We start from the raw sequence: 20,044 nt of genomic DNA on the forward strand, positions 1-20,044 counted from the left end.
AGTCAGTGATATTTTGGATCCTAAATGCTCTGAAAAAATAGAGAACTATCTCAGCAAGCTAAGGAAGTGAGCTCCCAGACATTGTCTTTAAAAAATTTCAGATTGATAACTCAGTCCTCTAGATCACTGGTTTCTCTTCCCCCACCCCTCAGTTGCAGTGTATGCACAAGGAATCATTTGAATTCCCATGAGGGAAAATTAATTGAATGGGCTTTGCAGGACTGATGGATTTTATTTGGTTCTTAAAAATCTTCCTACCAGGCTGTTTCTCTAATGCTGTAAATGTTAAGCCTTTTCTTCTGCTTAGAACTAGCTAGAAAATATTTCATGTGTTTGTGTCTCATGAATGTGGTTGGTTCTTTTTTCTTTGTTTGTTTTTTTGGTTTTGGATCTGTGTAACTCTAATTTTCTGTGGTCTCTCACAATTATTTAAAAAATTAGTTCAAAGAGTATTAAAAATACATATGTAAACACTGCTCCCTCTCGTGCTTCATTCTCTGTGCTATTAACAGGAAACGCATTTCTGACACTTTTAAAATGAGCAATCACACGTATAATCAACTTGGTTAAAACTTCCTTCCTGGTAACTGCAACACTTCCTCTGCATCTGGATACGAAGGGAGACCCAGAAAAGCGGAAGAGTTTAGAGGTACACTGGGTAGGTTCAAATTTATTGTTTTTAAAAATTGAACAAATGATTCTTCGGCATCATCACCTCCACTGCTTTATCAGGTATTTTTTCTCTTTCTATTTTTTTGCCCTTTGTTGGGTCTGACTTGAAATAGTGACTCTTCCTTCTCAGTGAGAATATTTTTATCTGGAACTGTTGGTGGTTCTTGAGACGATACTAGCACTGAATGTCTGTTTCATTGTCTAGTACAACCTGTGTGTGTAGATATCCAGGAGGTTCCCGTGATAGTTTTGCAGGTGCATCAGTCCTTTTTTGTTTTTGTTTGAGAGGGAAAGGGAGGGCACAGGAGTCTGTGCTAGCCAAGCTTCGCATTCTTACAAGTGCATGCTTAGCCATTATTGTATTTATCAGTGTTTCTAACGTCTTCTTGTAAAAGGCGAATGCTCCATAACCTCAACCGTGAAGGAAAGGTATTTAGTCTGCTTGTTTTTTCTGCATCTTGTGTCTCGTAAGATTGATTGAGATCCTGAGGCAGAAGTTATTGCTGTGTATTTGTAACGTTGCCTAAATTCAGACCTATTCTATTTCAAGTGTCAGTATTAATATATCTTACAGTTCTCTCCTTTGTTATTGTATAGTGTAACAACATTACAGATAGAATAGTGAATGTTTTAAGCTGCAAGAGACAATGCTTTGGGACAGTTGGTTTCATGTTTTACTAAGTAGAATTTCATAATATTTTATGAGAGGGAATATTGACTTTAAAAGAAACTTTAAGCCAAGATTTGAACAGAAGTTTGGATCTAATGAAACTTGTCTTTCTTATCTTTTAACCAAACTCTTCTTTTTGGTATGTGTCAAATGCTCTACTATTTCTTAAGGAAATAAATAGTTATGAGTCTCATTAATATTAGTCATTTAAGAGAGTAAATGTTATTTCCTGAAACAGTTGTATCAATAATTGATTCCTATTTGGAATATAATATCTAACATCACAGTGATACTGAATATTAAAATAAAAATACCTTATTTATATTTCAATTTTAATATTTTAGCATTTCAATTATTACTTGAAGTGTTTATTACTGCAGTGTGTCACATTTATACTTAAATACTTTGTGCAGAGTAAGAACTCATCAAATATTTATGGAGAGAGTAGATAAGTCAATGAGAAGAAACTTGTGAATTCTCATTATAAAGATGAAAATATTAGAGAGAAGAAGAAGTTAAATAATCAGTTGGTATGCAAACAGCAAGTTACTGGAGCCCAGAAGTCCTTCCTTCCATCCCATGGCTTCTCCCCTGTCTAATGCAGAGGAAGATGTAATGAACTGGAAAAAGTTAAAATTACCTGAATGTTCTATAAAGAAAGAGAGTTCAGCCTTGGGTGACTCTTCTAAGACACTACCGTAATACAGCAACGACAACCCAGAACTTCATGATTCAACATGATAAATATCTGCAAATGTTCTTGGCTGAAACTACCAATTCTGATATTTTTCAGTTTTTATCAATGAAATGATTACATTTCCTAAGTAGAAAGAAAAAAAAAATGGAAAGAAAGACAGGAAGTTTACTAGTAAGTAGATACCTGAAACAGACAGTTTGAACACAGAGAATGTGAAGTGAGGTTGGGTTAGGTGTGTGGGTCCCAAGAAGTGTGAGACTGAACAAATAGGAAATATTTCAAAGACCTGTTTTCAAAGTGGAGTGTTTTAACATTTCACAGTGCACCTTCCAAACTGGACTTGATTTTTTAACTGAATTTTATGCTTAAAAACAATTATCACTTTGAGCCATTGTAATATGCCAGACACCATGCTAGATCAGTGCTTTACATTATCTCCTTTATTAAATTAAATTTTCAAACATAGTGATTGTAGAGAGAATGATTACTGAACCCCTTTATACCCATCGTCCACACAGAACAGGTATATGTGTTACCGTATTTAATCCTCACCTCTGGCCTCTGAGAGTATTACTCCCTTTGAATGATAGGAAATAGGCTCAGAGATTATTTAACTAGCTCAAGTCACCAGATACTAAGTGGCAGGGTCCAGATTCATGGGCTCCCAACTCCAAGTCCCTTATGCACATCTCACTGTCATTCTTCTACACCATCTCCTGCCATCTCACAGAAAAATGCAACAGGAAAGTGCCTTCCCTGTGACAGAGTCCTCTGTTTCTCTGCTCCCAGGTCACCCAGGGCATGGAGCTGGAGACCAATGAACAGCCCGTGGTCCTGAGAGAGGACAACCGCCGCAGGCGCCGGAGAATGAAGCCTCGTGGCTCCACGGCCAGCCTGTCCTCCATGGAGCTCATCCCCATAGAATTTGTGCTGCCCACCAGCCAGCGCACCAGCAAGACCCCTGAAACGGCTCTGCTGCACGTGGCCGGCCACGGTAATGTGGAGCAGATGAAGGCGCAGGTGTGGCTGCGCGCGCTGGAGACCAGCGTGGCAGCCGACTTCTACCACCGGCTCAGCCCAGACCATTTCCTACTGCTCTACCAGAAAAAGGGGCAGTGGTATGAGATCTATGACAAGTACCAGGTGGTGCAGACACTAGACTGCTTGCGTTACTGGAAGGTGCTGCACAGGAGCCCAGGCCAGATCCACGTGGTGCAGCGGCACTCGCCCTCCGAAGAGTCGCTGGCCTTCCAGCGGCTGCTCACAGCCCTCATAGGCTATGATGTCACCGATGCCAGCAACGTGCATGACGATGAGCTAGAGTTCACCCGCCGCCGCCTAGTAACCCCACGCATGGCTGAGGTGGCTGGCAGAGACCCCAAGCTTTATGCTATGCACCCCTGGGTGACATCCAAGCCCCTCCCGGAATACCTGTTGAAGAAGATTACCAACAACTGCATCTTCATCGTCATTCACCGCAGCACCACCAGCCAGACCATCAAGGTCTTGGCGGATGACACCCCAGGCACCATCCTTCAGAGCTTCTTCACCAAGATGGCCAAGAAGAAGTCTCTGATGGCTATTCCTGAAAGCCAAAATGAACAGGACTTTGTGCTGCGTGTCTGTGGCCGCGATGAGTACCTGGTGGGTGAAACGCCCATCAAAAACTTCCAGTGGGTGAGGCATTGCCTCAAGAATGGGGAAGAGATTCACTTGGTGCTTGATGCTCCTCCGGACCCAGCCCAGGATGAGGTGAGGAAAGAAGAGTGGCCACTGGTGGATGACTGCACGGGAGTCACTGGCTATCATGAACAGCTGACAATCCATGGGAAGGACCATGAGAGAGTGTTCACTGTGTCCTTGTGGGACTGTGACAGGAAGTTCAGGGTCAAGATCAGGGGCATTGATATCCCTGTCCTGCCCCGGAATGCTGACCTCACGGTGTTTGTGGAGGCAAATATCCAACATGGGCAGCAAGTCCTTTGCCAAAGGAGAACCAGTCCCAAACCCTTCACAGAGGAGGTGCTCTGGAATGTGTGGCTTGAGTTCAGTATCAAAATCAAAGACTTACCCAAAGGGGCTCTACTGAACCTCCAGGTCTACTGTGGCAAAGCTCCAGCCCTATCTGGTAAGGCATCTGCAGAGATTCCCAGTTCTGAATCCAAAGGCAAAGCTCAGCTTCTCTATTATGTTAACCTCCTGCTGATAGACCACCGGTTCCTCCTGCGCCATGGGGAATATGTACTCCACATGTGGCAAATATCTGGGAAGGGAGAAGACCAAGGGAGCTTCAGTGCTGACAAGCTCACATCTGCAACCAACCCAGACAAGGAGAATTCAATGTCTATCTGCATTCTTCTCGACAATTACTGCCACCCAATAGCCTTGCCTAAGCATCGGCCCACCCCTGATCCTGAAGGGGACCGGGTTCGAGCCGAAATGCCCAACCAGCTTCGGAAGCAACTGGAGGCTATCATAGCCACTGATCCACTTAACCCTCTAACAGCAGAAGACAAAGAATTGCTCTGGCATTTCAGATATGAAAGCCTTAAGCATCCAAAAGCATATCCTAAGCTATTTAGCTCAGTGAAATGGGGACAGCAAGAAATTGTGGCCAAAACATACCAATTGTTAGCCAAAGGGGAGGTCTGGGATCAAAGTGCTTTGGATGTTGGGCTAACAATGCAACTCCTGGACTGCAACTTTTCAGATGAAAATGTAAGAGCCATTGCAGTTCAGAAACTGGAGAGCTTAGAGGATGATGATGTTCTGCATTACCTGCTACAACTGGTGCAGGTAGGGGATACCAACATTATTTACAGAGTACTCTTCTCAAGAAATTTATTTGCATATGCACAGGAACCCCATTCGGTTTTCATCAAATGCCCTTTGTCCAGAGCATCACGATCTGGGAAAGCAGATCTGAAGAAACCGCCTCAAAAAGTAGTAAACTCTTCCATTTTTTAAATTGTCTTTGAGGGTTTTCTGGCAGGCATTTTGAAGGTGTTAATATTTCCACTTTTTAGGAGGACTGACCCTGTGGGAATACATTGTTCTCATTTATTGTATTAATGATAGATTTGATTTACAGAATGCTAACTTGTGCCAAGGCTCCAAGTGATATACATGCTTTTTATGTATTATTACATTTAACTCTCTCAATAACTATGACGGAGGTCAAGTTAATATTTTAATGATAAGGAAACTGGGGCAAAGAGAGGCTAACTAATGTGCCCAAGGTCACATACTTTGAAAGACTGGAATTCAAACCCAGGATATCTGACTCCAGGCCCTGCTCTTTTCACTGCCACCCAATATCCTGCATCAATCCAGTGTCAGTGTTATGTGTCCTAGAGAGAAAAGGCCATACTCTCTGATCATGAATATAATCACATTTATGAATAACACCTTATATCTAGATGGGACCTTGAAAGCTCCTCTCTTTAGACAGGTCTGGCACTGTGTTTCTACTCCTGTTCTCATGCCTTTCCCTGGAGTCAAGAGAGGCTACTTCATTTGCCTAAGGTTTTCTTTAGGAAGTTAAAGAAAGGAGGAGCAGTTCTCCTGCTCACTGTAGCCAATCTCAAATTAGATTGTGCTGCTTAATAAGGACAAGGAAGTAAAGAAATTGGAATAGAAATTCTATTTTAAAGAGCAAAAGTGTTCATTCATAACTCAACAATATGTACATAATGCTTCAGCTGTTCTGAATGCTGGATATAGAGCTCATCTCCTCCCTCATGTAGCATGGTAATGAATGCTTTGGGGAAAAACTAACGTATTATCAGAACATAGTTAGGGGTCCTGGGGTCACTATTTAGATCCAAGAAGCCACAAATAGTTCTGAATAGGTGATTTTTGAGCTGAGATCATTAAGATTATCCAGGATAAGTGTTAGACTGTCTAATTATTATCTGTATTGACTGGAAGGCCCTGCAGTTTTCTGATGAGCATTTTGGATGCTCTCTACTTAAACTCTGAATCATCACCTTCCATTAAGCAGATACTTGAAATATTATATTTGGCCTTTGCCTTCATCTATCAAATATATCCAATATTTTTATCTGCTTGTGAGTACAGATAGTAGCATAACACTAATGAAAATTTTAGAATAATCCAAGTATCTTCAGCTTTCTAGTTCTCCATAACAAATAGAACATAAAACAAATTTGCATGAAATGAGTTCCAAGTCCCAAGGCCACTGTGAATTGTTTCACATTGTCATTTTCACAAATAAACTGTCCAGAATTGGAAAATGTATGGTGTTCTTGGAAGTATTTAAGTGGCAAAGGTCAATAAGTAATATTAGCATTGAATTTGTGGTCATAAATTTGAAGAGTAGTAGTCATTTGTGAAGTTGAGACCTTTTTAGATATAGAGAAATGATGCATTTTTTATTAAAATGGCCTTTTCATTGAGATCTGCATTGTCTTTGCAGAAGTGAAACACAAAGAAGGTTGAAAAGACTCATAACATTTCTGAAATGAGTACTGGTGGCAAAATAACCACATTCTCCAAATTAAGATCTCAGCTGGACCTACAGAGGCACCTATTTGACCATACCCATGGAAAGGATTTTTGAAAGTATGAGGATAATTGAAATATTATCAAGTCAGTATTGATCACTTGCAAACTGGAAAACCAGAGTAAGACGTGGAAATTATACCAAAACTTCCCAGGCCTTAAAACATAAAGTGAAACAGGAATTTCTCCTGTTCCATCTGAAAAAAGGGTAGACCATGTCTATTTATAAAGAAAATACTCTGAGATATTTAATTTTAAGCCTCCTATCTTCATGATATCTATCCTATAACTTTATATATGCATCTATAATAATCAAACAGTATTTGTTAGTTTAACTTCTTTTAAAATTATGGACTATTGCAAAGTTATAATATAGTACAGAGAATTATGTAACAGATACCACACACCCATCAGGATTTAATAATTTTTAATATTTTATTGGTTCTTTTCCTTCAGTCATAGAGTTATCATTTAAGTCAGTATCTCTATGTTAACCAAGTGATACCAAAACTACTAAACACTTCCTAAGGAAGTATATTACATAGATTTTCAGACAAAAAGCTCTGTATACACCACAACATGGCAGGGAGTTGAGATCATTCAGCACGAATTGACCTAAGCCTGCTGTTTACCTGCAGTAAGAACCTTTGAGACATCTCAGTGACTTGACTTGGAGATGCAAGGCACACATCTTGAGTAGAAGAAAAGTGATAAGATTTTTAGGATCTTCACATTTAACAAATATTTTTTTCCTTACATGTACTCTATCTCCACAGTCTATTTTCTCTCCAACAACCTCTCTTACCTTCCACTTTTATAGATTTGTTATAGCCATCTTCATCTTTCCCCTCTATCCTTCCAATCAATCAACTAAGCCCTTAGTGGGAGCCAAAGCCCTCCCCTCCTTGCCTTTGAAGTTATCAAAAGCACATGACTGTGAGTCAAGAGTTCCGGCTTCTACTCCCTGTCCTTAAGCAAGTTCAGTTTGGTTCATTGTGACTCAAAGTGTCCTTGAAAAGAAAGCATTGAGCTTAAGTGACCAGTAAGATTCTCATAACCCTAGCCATAAAAACCCACCACGGCAGAGCACTAGTTTTTCTTCATTTCCTTTTCCCTGATTAACCAACAGAGAATGCAGCCTTACAAATGCTCACGTGTTCTTCCTTTAGGCTGTGAAATTTGAACCTTACCATGACAGTGCCCTGGCCAGATTTCTGCTGAAGCGTGCTTTAAGAGTAAGTACTTCCATTTTGATAATAGCATGACATTTAAAAAATTATTGGCATTGGCTGATGGATCTAGAGCATTAGTCATAATAATTTCAACTATCTTGTTCCCACCCTCAGAACAAAAGAATTGGTCACTTCTTGTTTTGGTTCTTGAGAAGTGAGATTGCCCAGTCCAGGCACTATCAGCAGAGGTTCGCTGTGATCCTGGAAGCCTACCTGAGGGGCTGTGGTGCTGCCATGCTACACGACTTTACCCAACAAGTCCAAGTAATAGAGATGTTACAAAAAGTTACTATTGATATTAAATCACTCTCTGCTGAAAAGTATGACGTCAGTTCCCAAGGTATGGTAGCTATATTTTCTTGGTTGTCTTTTCAGATGCCTTCATCTCCAAATGCCATCATCCCTGGAAGGCAATTTGTACCTTCCTAAAGGCAGCAAAGAACAATTAAAAAAAAAAATTTTCTGCCTTGAGGGAGCAAGAAAATTTAGAGTTCTCCCTTTACAACTTAATATATTTTTTAAACTATATATTTTTAATGATGAGTTTATGATAGATATTAAACTATGAAAAATTTTAAAAGCATTATGCAGATGTAGAGTCTATTTTTAAGAACAATTGTGCACACACAAAAAGATTAGTTATTTTCAAGTTAGTTATTTTCAAGTATTTATCTTTTTTTCCTTACCTTTTAATATATGCATATAATTTTCAAATTTTCAGTCTTTTAAAGTAACAAATTATTAAGAAGCTATTTAAAAATTTTGGCACATATATACGTAAATGTTTATATATATACCTCCATATAGTATATATACATATATATAATATATACATCAGAGTGCTCCATATAAAATGTATATCACCTTTTCTCTGAAGGCATTTCCAATATTGTTTTCTTATCCCTAAGAAATTCTGTCCCTACCCTAGGAAAATTAATCACTATTTCTCTGTATTCCCATAGTTTTTGGTTGATACTTTATTAAATTATAGTCATCAATATATCTTTCTAGTCTACTAAACTATATGTGCCTTGAATCTAGGAAATATTTCTTACTCCTGTTTGTATATCTAAACACAGCAGTATAGCTCATAAGGGACACTCACATACTCAGCCAGTACTTTACACTTCTGAATATTTATAATTTCCACATTTTCCTTTTGATTCTTTTCCAGTACACAAATAATACTCTGTTCTAAAAGAAATAATGGTAATAATGATCTTACTCACTTTTATTTATTTATTTTTTCACTTTTATTTTTTTTGTAAGTAAGAAAGGGAAACATTTCTACTGGCCTCCAATCTGTCTGTTATACAGGCAGTAATTTTTAATTTAGGTTCGTTGCCTTTAGAATTTCAATGCTGTCACATCACCTCCACCCAGCCTAACTTACTTTTTGGAAAAGATTTTACAGAACCCTAACCGAATTCTATTTAATACGGTCTTCAAAGTCCATTCCCTAAATCAGATAGCAGTTTAAAGTTTCACACATTAGAAAGAAAACTAAAGTATCAGTTCCTTAGCATTATCTTTAAAATATTCTTCTCTACCTGATTGTCCTGGTATACTGTATCTATTCCCCTATTTCTGTTCCCTTTTGTAGTATGTGTACATGGTAGTATTGCTCCCAGTAAGCCTGACTTATCTTGTCACCTCAGATGGATAGTTCCTCAAAGACAGAAACCAATCCCCTTTTCTCTTACTCCATATCAGACCAAAGGTATAGAATGTTGTGAATAGATTATCCTCAGGAAATGTTATAGATAGTATTGGTAATTTTTTGAGCTCACATAACTTTTGTGTGCTTTTGACAATTACAGTTATTTCACAACTTAAGCAAAAGCTTGAAAACCTCCAGAATTCAAATCTCCCCAAGAGCTTTAGAGTTCCGTATGATCCTGGACTGAAAGCAGGAGTACTAGTGGTAGGTATCACCCGGATGTCTCCACGTGGTCTTCATGTCTTGAAAATGTCTGTCAAGCTCCTTTCTAAACACTAGATATTAAAAACCTCAACACCAGGCAATCTCCCACCCATTTTGCTTTAAATTAAACAGCTTCCATGAGGAATTATTTACATGCAAAAAAAGTGTCCATTTTAAGTGTACAGTTCATTAACACAATCAAGATATATAACATTTACATAGAAATTTCATCAAAATAGTTCTTTCATATTCCTTTCTTAATTAGTCCTTTCCTCCTCCTTTCATGCTCCATGCCAGACAACAAACCTGCTTTCTATTATGTAATTATGCCTTTTCTAGAATTTCATAAAGTGGAGTCATGCAGTATGTCATTTAGTATCTGGGTTATTTTACTTAGCACAATGCTTTCAAGATCCATCCCTGTTGCTGTGTTTATCAGTAGTCTGTTCCTTTTTATGACTGAGTAGTATTTTCTGGTATAGCTGTGCCACAATTTGTTTTCCATTAACCTTTTTGAGTGAATATTTGGCAATGAGATAGTTGGGTCAGATGGTACATATGCATGTAATTTTATAAGATACTGCCACACTGCTTTTCCAAAGTGACTGTACCATTCATTTTACATTCCCACCAGCAATGTATGAGAGTTCCAGCTGTTCCACACTCTAGCCAACACTTGTTATCATCTTTTTAAAAGACTGATGATAGCCATTGAAATGGTGTGAGATGGTATCTCATTATTGAGCATCTTCTCATGTGCTTATCTTCTAGCTTCTCTTGAGAAGTTTCTATTTACATCTTTTGTTCATTTTTAATGTGGGTTGCCTTCTTATTTTTCTTTATGAGTTATTTTTATGTTCTGGGCATAAATCCTTTTTAAGGTACACATTTTACAAATATTTCCTCCCTGTCTATGACTTGCCTTTTCATTTTCTTAGTGGAATATTTCAAGGAGCAGAAGGTTTTAATTTTTAGTAAGTCAATTTATCACTTTTTCTTTTAAGGCTCATTAATTCTGCATCCTAAGAAATATTTTCTTAATATAGCAATGCTCATCCTGGGTTGACCCCACCTCACCTCACAGACATACATTCACCAAGGGACATTTGGTGATGTCTGGAGTCATTTTTTATTGTTACAACTAGGAAGATGCTACTAGCATCTAGTGGGTAGAGGCCAGGAATGCTGATAAACATCCCAAAATGCACAGGGCAGCCCTCACACATAGCCCAAAATTGTTTAGACCAAAATATGGTGCCAAAGTTGAGAAATACTGCCTCATTCAATCAAACAAATATTTTTTCTAGAAATTATATAATTTTAACTCTTACATTTAAGTTTTTGATCTATTTGGAATTAATTTTTGTGTATGGTGTGAGATAAAGATAAATTTTCATTTTTTTAGTCTGAATATTCAACTTTTCCACCACCACCTGTTGAAAAGATTGTCCTGTTCCTGTTTAAATATCATCTGACCATGTGGATTTATATCTAGATTCTTTATTCTGTTCCACTGATCTAAATATCTATTTTTACATCAATACCACACACTCTTGGTCACATTCAAATAATAAACCACTTCATGTATGCATAAGAATCTTACAGCAGTATATTTCCATTAACCTCCTCCCATTGTTAAACTATCTTTGTTACGCTTTTAATTTATACATATATCATAAACCAAAAGCATTGTTATTATTTTTTGCTTTAAACAGTTAAAAATAGATTTAACAGATGTAATAGGTTAAACATTTTTTAAATATTTACCCATATATTTACCATTACTGGTACTACACATTACTTTGTACAGACTCATGTTTCCATCTGGCATCATTTTCCTTCTCGCATCATTTTCCTTCAGCCTTTAATATTTTTAATAGTGCAAGTTTTCTGGCAAGAAATTATTTTATATCTTGGTTGTCTATAAAGAAATTCTTTTATATTTTGTTTGTCTGTAAAACTCTTTAACTTTCATTTTTGAAAGATATTTCCCCTGGAAAGAAGGGGACATTCCTTCTTTTGTGTTTATTTTATGTCGTATTAGCAGTAAATTGGCCCTATAATAAAAACACACACTATCCTCTGTCCTTATTCAGTTAGAGATTGGTAGGAATAATAATATATTAACACAGCTTCAAATTGTGTGTTGTTGTTTTTTAAGAACACATTGTATTTTTAATGCATGGTGAATTCACTTTAGGTCAAAACTCCTAAGATTTTTTTTTTTTTTTTTTTTTTTTTTGGAGTGGCTACTAAGCCATATTTCTAGCGAAGTTCCTTTAGTTTATTTAGATGTGTGGAGTTTCTCTTTTGAGAGAGGAGGCATTGTACCTGAGTACTATATTTCTGTTTACTGCAGTTAAATTTTACCTTATTATATTTAGCCTATTGATTCTGATTCTGCAATAATAGTTTTTAGATATTTTGATAGTAGTAGAATTCTTTTTTTCAAATTAAATCTTATGAGGCTAAATATATAAAGAAATAACAGCAAAGTTGCTCTGTATTAAAGGGGACTTGAGAGTACCAGAGTTCATGGGAGTGAGATGTGCAAAGGATGGGATCTGCTAAGCCTCTTAGGTATCTTTACAGAACCTTAGGGTTCCTTGGAACACACTTTGAGCACAACTGGTGTAAGTGTTGTGAATTCTTCTCACTAGTGTTTTCAGGTTTGGTGGGAACACTTTCTGTATTTTTACCCAAATCATTGAAAATCATTTCCCACCTAGGAGTTTGTCCTAATTATTTTTAGTGATGCTTCACAAGAGGATGCATGTCTCCACAATTTGTATTTATTGTGTATTAAAACATCTGACTGTTTCCTTATAGGTTGAAAAATGTAAAGTGATGGCCTCCAAGAAAAAGCCATTGTGGCTTGAGTTTAAATGTGCTGACCCTACAGCTCTATCAAATGAAACAATCGGAATTATCTTTAAACATGGCGATGATCTGCGCCAAGACATGCTTATTTTACAGGTATGGTACTGTTCAATTACCTGAAAAAGTAATTCTAGTAAATTAGATCTAAAAAATGCTTTCTACTGATACTATTTCTGTTCTCCTATCTTGTATGATGAACAAAAATCAAAGATTAGGTAAAAGAGAGTTTTCACTGGGGGAATATAGCTATGGATTGTTAGATACACAATCTGTGAGCATCACAGTTCTGTCTATTGCTGAGAAGATCCATAGCCAACATTCCCAAATAGTCAAATATACTTCCCTCACCTAATCTCTGTTTCACGCACCCATTCTTAGTATGGTAACACAGAAAACAGGCATATTTACCCCCTAGCAGTCACTTCATTCTTATTCATAGACATAGCTGCACACCCACAGGTGCTCTTTTTTTTTTTAAGTATATTTTATTGATTATGTTGTTACAGTAGTCCCAATTTTTTTTCCCTTTGCTCCCTTCTGCCCAGTACCACCCTTCCCTCTAGCAATCCCACCCCCCCCTTCGTTCATGTCCATGAGTCATGCATATAAGTTCTTTGGCTTCATCCTTTCCTATATTATTCTTAACTTCCCCCTGTCTATTTTGTACCAACCAATTATGCTTCTAAGTCCCTGCACCATTTCCCCATTACTCCCCCTTCCCGTTCCCAGCTGATAATCCTCCAAATGATCCCCATACCTATGATTCTGTTTCTATTCTGATTTGCTTAGTTGGATTTTGTTTTTATTTTTTATATTCAGTTGATAGCTGTGAATTTGTTGTCACTTTAGTGTTCATAGTTTTAATCTTCCTTTTCTTAAGTAGGTCCCTTTGACATTTCATATAATAATGGCTTGGTGATGATGAACTCCTTTAGCTTTACCTTATTACCTTATCTGGGAAGCATTTTCTCTGCCCTTCCACTCTAAATGATAGCTTTGCTGGATAGAGTAATCTTGGTTATAGGTCCTTGCTTTCATCACATTGAATATTTCTTGCCAGTCTCTTCTTACTTGCAAAGTTTCTTTTGAGAAATCAGCTGATAGTCTTATAGGCACCCCTTTGTAGGTAACTCTCTGCTTTTCTCTTGCTGCTTTTAAGATTCTCTCTTTATCTTGAACCTTTGGCATTTTAATGATGATGTGTCCTGGTGTGGTCCTCCTTGAGTCTAGCTTGTTTGGGACTCTCTGTGCTTCCTGGACTTGCATGTCTATTTTCTTCACCAAATTCGGGAAGTTTTTCTTTGTTATTTTTTCACATAAGCTTTCCATTTCTTGCTCTTCCTCTTCTCCTTCTGGCACCCCTATGATTCGGATGTTGGCACATTTAAAGTTGTTCAAGAGCTTCCTAAGCCTCTCCTCATTTTTTTTCAATTCTTGTTCCCTCATTCTGTACTGTTTGACTGCTTTTTTCTTCCTTATGTTCCAACTCATTGATTTGAACCCTGGTTTCCCTCCCTTCATCACTGGTTTTGTGTGGATGATCCTTTGTTTCATTTAACCATAGTCTTCATTTCTTCCCTTATGCATTTGCCATATACTCAAGCATATCTGTCAAGCCTGTGTGCATCTTTATCACCACTGTTTTGAACTCTACATCTGTTAGGTTGGCTATCTCCTTCTTGCTTAGTTCTTCCACTGGAACCTTGATCTGTTCCCTCGTTTGGGCCATGCTTCTCTGTCTCCTCATCTTGACAGGCTCCAGTGTTTGTTTGCCTCTGTGTCTTAGGTAAACTGTCACTCCTGTTACATTGCAAGGGGCAGAGCCTTAGGTATTCATCAGTATAGGGCGACCTGTTTCACTACGTTTTGGCGCTGTATGTGGGGGAGGGGCCTGAGAGGGAATAATGCCACTTGCTCAGCACTCACCCCTTTTCCAGGCACTTCTCACACATCTGTATGGAACTGGCATCCTTCTAGCTGTTGCCCTGGCCATCGTTCCCAGAGTGGGTGGGTCTGCATATGTTCTAGGACCATGGGGGCCCTTTAACAAGCGTACTCTGCTGAGAGATGGGCAGTTCCTTCCTCCGCCCCGACATCACTGGTTTGCACATTCAGAAACAATGAGGTTTGATTTTCCCCAGCACTGGGGCCATGAGCTGCATGGTTTGGTCTGGGGTTGGGGAAGTTCCTCAGGTATCGCTCCTGACTTTTTAAAACATGTGACTGCATTTTCCACTGGCCTGCCACTGCCGCTGCCACATCTGACACCACCAACATACCGCATCCTCTTTGCCCCAGCCCCACCTCCTACCTGTCTGGATGAATATTTCTTCTTTATATCTTTGTTTGCTGAACTTCCATGCATATCGATTTTCTGGAACTTCTGGTTGTCTCTAGTTTTGAGGTAGTTGTATTCCTTCTTAGTCATGGAGGGAGATGCAGCGTGTTTGTCTACACCTCCATCTTGGCCAGAAGTCCCCACAGGTGCTCTTCTTAGATACATCACCTTTGGTACACACCCACATACACAAACTCAAAGGAATGATTTGATAGGAAGGAGATTGAAGATGAACAGGTAAGTGGTTGGAAAAATCATGCAGTTAAATAACAAAGAGTAAACAAATTACTAGAGGCAGTAAATGGTGAAGATATCAATGTTAATCATTTTTCTATTTTCTAACATTTCTAGATAAATTTTAGCTTCACAAATCCATAAAGTGATACTCTTTATATTCTAGTTGTTTAACATTGTAGAGGTAAAATAATTTCTAATATTTAATATGATTTATTTAAAATAGGCAACCACAATAATGGAAACGTAGACTATTTAAAAACAAGGTCATATTTTTAATTCCCTCTGTTGCTGTTTTTGCTTCTTTCTAATATGGAAACAATAATAACCTCTGCTCTCTTTTCAAGAATAGTATGTGTATTTTCCTGGAAATAGTTATTTAGTAAAATAAGAAAAAGTCCTTCAAACCATTTAAAATTCATTAAATCTCCAATAAATCTGTAACATCTTTTGAGTTATTTGCCCTGGCCAGTGTGGCTCAGTTGGTCGGAGCATCACCCCATAACTGAAAGATTGCCAGTTTGATTCCCAGTCAAGGCACATGCCTAGTCATGACACAGATTCCCAGTCAGGGCATTTACCCAGGTTGTGGGTTAAATCCCTCGTCCCTGTGTGTATGGTCCCAGGACCAGGCAGGTACTAGAGGCAACCAATTGATGTGTTTCTCTCACATCGATGATTCTTTCTCTCCTTTCCTCTCTCTAAAGAGCAACGAAAAAGTGTCCTTGGGTAAGGATTAAAACAATCTTTTGAATTATTCGAAGGTATACTTGAAAAACACAAAATATCACTCATTTTCCTCTCATTTTGAGGGAAAGTTTGCACTTTACCTTTATGTACTTTGTTTTGTTCTTAATGCATTTGCTTGGCAGATAAGGACAAGTTATTTAAGTTCTCTAAGCCTTAGTCTCTTCACCTGCAGAATATGAATAATAATCATATCCACACTATAAGGTGAAGGCAAAGGATCAATATAAAACAACATTCAGTAAATGTTAGCTCTTGTTATCATCATTGCTATTGTTTTCTTGGTCGTAGCCCAAGAATGCCTTATGGATAAAAATTTGTAAGGATGGTGGAGTAGAACTTTTTTTGTTGTAGTGGTAAAATATACATAACTAGAGTGGAATAGACAAATTATGGCTAAAACTTATCTCAAAAGAAATCCATTTATCTTCTTTTGCAAGGTAAATCTCAGGAACCAAAGTTAACAAGCTACCAAGGAATAGAAACTTTAGAGTACCAGGTTAATAAATAAAAATACAGTTGTTACTTATATATTTTATGTTTTCTTATATATTTTGTGTTACCAGATAGGTTTTTTTTTAAGGAGAAGAAATACATACATTTATAATGAAATTTTTTCTGTGTTTTGATGCCCAGATTCTACGAATCATGGAGTCCATTTGGGAGACTGAATCTTTGGATTTGTGCCTCCTGCCATATGGTTGCATTTCAACTGGTGACAAAATAGGTATGTGGTTACTTCAGGAGATGGATATAACACTGAGTTAGTTTTAAAGGATTATAATTCTTTCAGTGTAGGCACTTACTAACTGACAAATTACAATCCTAATCCATATAAAAAGGAAGAAAATGTTCTAAGGCTGGTGAATGTGACTCCCAATTTAATATGGATAAGTTGAAAATAAATGAATGCATGATTCAAATCATTGCGACTATGTATGGAAATGATTTTAGTAAGAACTTGTTCCTTTCTCTTTACTTTTCCACCTCTAAACTTTAACTGTTTCATTGCATTAAACTTCTCCCTCACAAATAACATTTAAAAAGAAATATTTGTCACTTATTTTAGTATTCCAGAATTCACATTATCAAAGCTATTACATATTCTACTCTTAGGTACTTTTACAAACATTTAACATTTTAATGTCAATCAAACATATTTATTCAAGTTTCCAATTTGAGAACTGTACAAAACCATTTGCATTTGACCTATGATTTGAAAAAGGAAAGGGCACAGTTTGCCAAGTAAGGATATACTCTGCCCATAAATGCTTTTACTTATTACTTTTCAAAACCATCCCTTTCCTCTTTTCATTCAGGAATATTGAAAGCATGTCCCACACAACTTCCATTTTCTCCTCCTTTTGTTTTTCTTACTGCTAAGAAAACCAACAGCATGAACCTGGAATATAGCTCTCTGCCCTCCAGTCAACAAAGACATAGCCATTTCTCCTCTGGGTCAGGCACTGGATCCCAATCTACATCAAACTGTGTGCATCCTCCTATAGGAATGATCGAGATTGTGAAAGATGCCACAACAATTGCCAAAATTCAGCAAAGCACAGTGGGCAACACGGGTGCATTTAAAGATGAAGTCTTGAATCACTGGCTGAAAGAAAAATGCCCCATTGAAGAAAAGGTAAGCTCCTGCATTTCCTTACGCTGAAGGCTTCTTATATCATAAGTTGTTTATACAGCAATAGTGGTTTCACATTTTCAAAGGGTCTGCTGATATCATGCCTCCTGATGTATTTGGTGAAACCCTTTATACATGAAGTCATGGGGGTTTTAAGCACCTTCCTATGCTGGCCAAGCCTTTCTGTGTAAAACAGACCTGCTTGGTTCAGAATTCTATGAGTATTTGCTTCTCTTTTGATTATCAGGCATGCTTTGCATAAAATTTGGTTCTGCGAAATAATTTGTTAGCACTTTTTATGAGAGTCTATTTTTGTTGTTCAGCAGAAAAATTCAGTTACCATGTGTAAATTTCTTCTGACCTGGGAAACACCACATACCCTATAAAGTAATTTCTAACTTACTACTTCGCTCTAATCTAAATGGTAAATTATAGATGCTGAAAATGTCAGTTTCACCATTCCTCTGAAGTACATATGCTGAATCCTTCACAGGCTTCTGAGCTGTTGTTTTAAGTTCTGCTGCACAGGATCAGCACTTCTTATTTTCATGGTTAGCAGCTTTTGGGGAGGCAATATAATCAGTAGTACTTATTAGTCTGATACACACATATATTGTGACCCCGTCATATTTTAAGTGGTCACAAGCAAAACACATGTTCGCCAATGATGAAGAAATTATCATGGGTTCCATATAGTTGATGGCAAGTGACGCATGGACAGAAAGGGAAGCAACCCTTTGATTAAACTGATGTTGCCCTTTGACTCTTGTTTCCTCCTCATGCTATTGTGATTCATTGAATCTTCACCTAAAATATAAGTTGAGCAATGAGAAAGTTGGCACTTAACAGATATGTTAATGGAACCAGACACAACTAACTTGCTCTAGATTCATGCTGTTTTTTTGTAGATAGAACACAACTCATATTCAGATGCATTTTAATTAGTTTCAGGCAGCAGTGGAGAGATTTGTTTATTCCTGTGCTGGCTACTGTGTGGCAACCTTTGTTCTTGGAATAGGTGATCGGCACAATGACAACATTATGATTACAGAGACAGGTGAGTTTATTTATTGTAAATTTTTTTATTGTGGTAAAATACACATAATACAGAATTTACCATTTTAACCAGTATAAGTATACAGTTTAGTGGCATCAAGTACATTCACATTGTTGTACAAATATCACCACAATTCATCTCCAAAACTTTTTCATGTCCCCCAACTGAAACTCAGTGCCAATTGAACATTAACTCATCCTCCCCAGCACAGAGTAATTTTTAAATGGAGTTCAAGTTTGGAGCACATATCTGGAAGTCATTATTGTACAAGGATACAGATTCCATGATCACCCTAGATCACTCGGGAGTGAGTAAAAGAAGATGATGTGGGAAATGAGACTTAAGAGAGCAGCTAGATAGGATTTTATACCAGACGCTAGTGAATGTGGGCATGATCAACCATATCAGATTTTATAGAAGAACAACAAAAAGGACTCACAGATATCTCTTTAAATCTGAAATGCTGTGCTTTCTTAGCCTACCTCTACTCACCAGTTCATTGTCCACTATGACAGTGGTCAGTGTTGGTTACCATGCCAGGAAGTTTTTGTCTAAGAAATTTGGACCAATTTAAGAGTACAGTCTGGAAAAAGCACCATATTTGGGTAGACCACTTATTCTCCATGAGAATTGAAAGAGATAATGCATTTATAGACCCCACATATGATAAAGAGCTATACAAATGAGATGAGGTGATGGTAATTGTGGTGCTGATGGTGACAGTGGTAGAAATTGACAAGAGATTCAAATGATTTATTTCTATCATGCTACTCAAAAGTAAAAGATAAATGTCCCTCCCCCAGGCAGAATGAAACATCAGTCTATCTTGAGTTACACAAAGTGCATAAGAGGGTCTTGGGCATAATGATGACATATTAGCCAGAGTTTTGATTTATATTTCTAATAACAATTCTAAGATGACAGTTTTTAAATTACACTTGGCTGTTATTTAAAGAACACCGGAAGGATATATATAGAAAACACCCTTGGTTCAAAGAGTGCTTTGTGGCTACTACAACACACACCTGCTAAGACAAAAAAATATCACCAGCTGATAAAACAGCATTAAAAATAGCTGTCACCCAAGATAGTTCATTGTCAGGCAACTTTAAAAAATGTTTCAAGAAATAAACAAACCAGAGTATTGTTACAAGTGCTTATGCCAGTGTAATGATGTCAGACATTTTCTTCTTTTAAGGAAATCTATTTCATATTGACTTTGGGCATATTCTTGGGAATTACAAAAGTTTCCTGGGCATTAATAAAGAGAGAGTGCCATTTGTGCTAACCCCAGACTTCCTGTTTGTGATGGGAACTTCTGGAAAGAAGACAAGCCTACACTTCCAGAAATTTCAGGTAACTGGCCTCCCTGATGGTCACCTACTGTGAACACAAACCAGATGGTGCTGGCAGCACACAGGTGCCCTCACCTT

General features: G+C 37.6%; 1 protein-coding gene across 2 annotated transcripts in view; it reads left to right on the forward strand.

Annotated features, from left to right (window-relative positions):
* Positions 1-632: 632 nt before the first annotated feature.
* Positions 633-20,044, forward strand: part of PIK3CG (phosphatidylinositol-4,5-bisphosphate 3-kinase catalytic subunit gamma) — a 46,276-nt gene continuing 26,864 nt past the window's right edge. For both annotated transcript variants that reach the window (XM_090287336.1, XM_090287337.1), the window contains exons 1-10: positions 633-732; positions 2,829-4,835; positions 7,733-7,798; positions 7,910-8,135; positions 9,616-9,719; positions 12,549-12,695; positions 16,555-16,645; positions 17,427-17,557; positions 18,500-18,611; positions 19,810-19,967. In XM_090287336.1, coding sequence (XP_090143462.1) covers positions 2,841-4,835; positions 7,733-7,798; positions 7,910-8,135; positions 9,616-9,719; positions 12,549-12,695; positions 16,555-16,645; positions 17,427-17,557; positions 18,500-18,611; positions 19,810-19,967 — 3,030 coding nt within the window. In that variant the 5' untranslated portion in view covers positions 633-732; positions 2,829-2,840. The remainder of the gene's footprint in view (positions 733-2,828; positions 4,836-7,732; positions 7,799-7,909; positions 8,136-9,615; positions 9,720-12,548; positions 12,696-16,554; positions 16,646-17,426; positions 17,558-18,499; positions 18,612-19,809; positions 19,968-20,044) is intronic.

Source organism: Furipterus horrens, unplaced genomic scaffold (assembly GCF_987537825.1).
Source record: "Furipterus horrens unplaced genomic scaffold, mFurHor1.1.pri manual_scaffold_9, whole genome shotgun sequence".
Taxonomy (NCBI): domain Eukaryota; kingdom Metazoa; phylum Chordata; class Mammalia; order Chiroptera; family Furipteridae; genus Furipterus; species Furipterus horrens.